The sequence below is a fragment of the Cebus imitator genome, unplaced genomic scaffold (genome assembly GCF_001604975.1).
Source record: "Cebus imitator isolate Cc_AM_T3 unplaced genomic scaffold, Cebus_imitator-1.0 Scaffold532, whole genome shotgun sequence".
Taxonomy (NCBI): Eukaryota; Metazoa; Chordata; class Mammalia; order Primates; family Cebidae; genus Cebus; species Cebus imitator.
This window is the reverse complement of record NW_016107847.1, coordinates 1329644-1333012: the sequence shown is the minus strand read 5'-3', so window position 1 is coordinate 1333012 and position 3369 is coordinate 1329644. Positions and strand designations below refer to the sequence as shown.

At 35.4% G+C, this 3369-nt stretch overlaps 1 protein-coding gene across 2 annotated transcripts in view; it reads right to left on the bottom strand.

The window, feature by feature from the left end:
- Positions 1-284: 284 nt before the first annotated feature.
- The window catches only part of DTD2 (D-aminoacyl-tRNA deacylase 2), a 9964-nt gene continuing 6879 nt past the window's right edge, over positions 285-3369 (bottom strand). Inside the window, exon 3 of one of the 2 annotated variants that reach the window (XM_017514667.2) lies at positions 285-1262. In XM_017514667.2, the coding sequence (XP_017370156.1) occupies positions 937-1262 (326 nt within the window). In that variant the 3' untranslated portion in view covers positions 285-936. The remainder of the gene's footprint in view (positions 1263-3369) is intronic. The other variant, XM_037733486.1, reaches the window with a different exon arrangement.

Below are 3369 nucleotides of genomic sequence, written 5' to 3'. Positions count from 1 at the left end.
TTTCTGGTGACTACTTTCTTTCTGGCTTGTAAACAGCCACCTTCACTCGGGGGTGTTGTGGACAGGATGGTTGGAGGAGCTCTATATTACATTTGCATGTGTATTATTAAAAGAAGTGGTGAATCACATATGGAAATACAGAAAACTGCAATAGTAAATAAAATTAAACTTATAATTGGGTTGTACTGAAGTTTACCTAATTTTAATAGAAACAGTTATTTTTATTACATGCTATACAAATTTGATGGTATAAGCAATGTTTTTCTTATTTGTCTGAATTTCTTCATTGCAAAATGCTAAAACTATACATAATCTTTTAAAAACAAGTAAGATGGCTGGGTGCTGCAGCTCATGCCTGTAATTCCAGCACTTTGGGAGGCCAAGGTGGGCGGGTCACCTGAGGCTGGCAGTTCAAGACTAGCCTGAACAACATGGAGAAACCTCGTCTCTACTAAAAATACAAAATTAGCCAGGCATGGTGGCGCATGCCTGTATTCTCAGCTATTCAGGAGGCTGAGGCAGGAAAATTGCTTGAATCTGGGAGGTGGAGGTTGTGGTGAGCCGAGATCACGCCATTGCATTCCAGCCTGGGCAACAAGAGCAAAACTCCGTCTCAAACAAAACAAAACAAAACAAAACAAAACAAAACACAATTAAGAACATTTCCTTAATGACTATGAAGTGAATACACAGCATATTTCAAATTTTCAAGTAGAAGGGTAGAGGAATGTAGGACAAAAGGCGACTGAGATCCAGAGTTTAGGTGACTTGGCAAAGTCATCCGATTAGCAGGTTATAGAATTATATATGAAACGCAAGATTTTCTTATCCCAAAATGCTGAAGATTGGTATATTCAAGATGAAGGGGAATAAAACCTAATTATACTCTAGATCACTTCATACCAGAAAACAGCTATAGAAACTAGGTTTTCACTTTCAAAACTCAATTAAGTGTGTGTATGGTCCGTTGGTGTCTAGCTTTAACACCTGCCTATTCCCATAAGTGCCATGTTCCACTATAACCCCAGCTTCAGCACACTTGCTATTAGCAGCTACTTCTTTTTCACACAGAGTAACAAATTGAGAGTAAAGTTCAAACCCTTCTTCTTTTCCAGAGTTAGAGTGATATTGCATGTTTCTTCCTTTTAGTCTTCCTCCAAGGGTAGCTTGAGGGATAATAAGAATGTTGCCAGGTAGATCCAATATAGAGACTTGTTTGCCATTTTCTGTTTCACTTAATTTCACATTTAACAGTGTATTAACTGGGTGAGGAAGAAAGGCAAAACATTTTAAAGTGAAAAAGATGAAGAAAACCATCAAGTTTTTAATTAGTCAGCAAACTTCATGTTTAAAATTCAGTTTGTCAGCTCATGCTTCTAACCCAAAGTCTCTAGATTTGAAATACTGCTTCACTAAGCTAAATAATCTAAGCATGAAAAATAAGGCAACTTTCATGCAGAAAATGGTATGATATTTTAAATCTGATTTGGCAGTTAAGATCACCTAACAATAAATTCATCCAGAAAGGTCTAAAAATTAACTTTACACTGGAACCTCGAATATTGTTCTCCTGGGGGAATACATGAGAATACTTTACCTTCCTGTTCCTTTTACTTCATAAGTAAATTCCACAGAAAAAGAGGAGGATAAATCCTCCTCACACCAAATTGTGCTTTATAGTGGGATATCAAATAAAAATTTTAGTGCAGTTATTATTTTAAACTTAGCTGCCAAGACTTTTAAGCAGAGACAAAGGTTCCTGGTTCAATCCCATTATAAACCACTTAATTTTGTTGTTTAATAACCTTAAAGGCAATATTAACATGGCTAATCATTTTATAAATATATGGACTAATCATTTTATAAATATAACCCATGAGAGAAGGGTAAAGGTGAAAGCAGGAATCATCAGAAATTCATTGGTACAACTGAAAAAGTAAATAAGATATAAAGCTACCTATACTATCTTCATATACATATAAAAATGTGATATTATTTTTATAGCATTTATGATATTTCTTATAGTTAATAAAAAGTGTTGAAACCACCGTTAAGTATCCATGTATAGCTAAAAGCCTAAACTTAGAAAACCTTTATAACTTAACATTAACCATTTTCAAAACAGTAAGCAAAAGAAGTGTCTAATATAAAAAGACTTAAGGTCTTCCTACCTCTATAAAGGTATAAATGACTCCTGTTTGCAAAGAATAATCCTGAGAGGACAAATGGTTGAAGGAACTATACAAACCTCAAGACAACTGCCCTCAAATTAAATTAAAAGGCATGCTTTCTGTTGGGGTAGTTAATGGTTTTAATTAATAGAGAGTCTGTAGTAAATATTCACGTGGTTGCCCCTCTCTACAAATCATGGAATTAACTGGTAAATATCTGCCAACGTGAACTCTCAAATGAATTCCTAAGCTAGGCATTAAGCATCATCAATTTTCACTTAACTAACATTTATTTTTAAATACTTCTAGTTTTTCTCTATTACAAATAGGACTTTGCTGTTTAGCCAGTAGTCTTTACTGATTGCCTGTAAGGAAACTTAACTCTCCAGGGCACTACATTCCACTGGAAATCACTATCTAGCTCTCTAGACTTCAGGCTAGTGACAGAGTAAGTACTGTAGGCAATTTTGGAATAACAGGCTTGAGAGGTAATGCTACAATATATTATATTTCCACGTACCTCCCTCTACTGGCTATAAATGAGAATTCAGTTAATGCTGTTGGTATACAAATATCAGTATGTACATAAATACAATGTAGAACCAGTAAGTAGAATTAAAACGAGTAAAACGAGACAATGAATCAATGGCATGTTGGAAACTCAAATATCCTAAAACAGGTTATCAATCAAGTATCTCTAATGATGTATATGGAATGTTAAGCTTTATCAGGTCTCTGGCCCTCAGTCCAATTATATTGAAGATGAACTGAGGAAGATTCTACACATCTCTATGTTAGCTGTGCTATTTTGGATTTTACAGATATAACTGATTATTATATTCTCAAGGGATATATGCTTTGATTGGAAATATCTGAATCTATGTAATAAATATGAGGTGAAATTTAAGAGAATCCCATCACATTGACTTACTTAGCCTACTGGAATAGAGGGAAGTACAAGCTAATGCTTTCAATAATAGATGCACTTATTTTGCTTACAACTCAAATGAACAGAACGTGATTCTTAGAGTCATATATTTCTTTACTGAGAATCGTGATATAAAAAATCACGTTAGAAGGCCGGGCGCGGTGGCTCAAGCCTGTAATCCCAGCACTGTGGGAGGCCGAGGCGGGTGGATCACGAGGTCAAGAGATCGAGACCATCCTGGTCAACATGGTGAAACCCCGTCTCTACTAA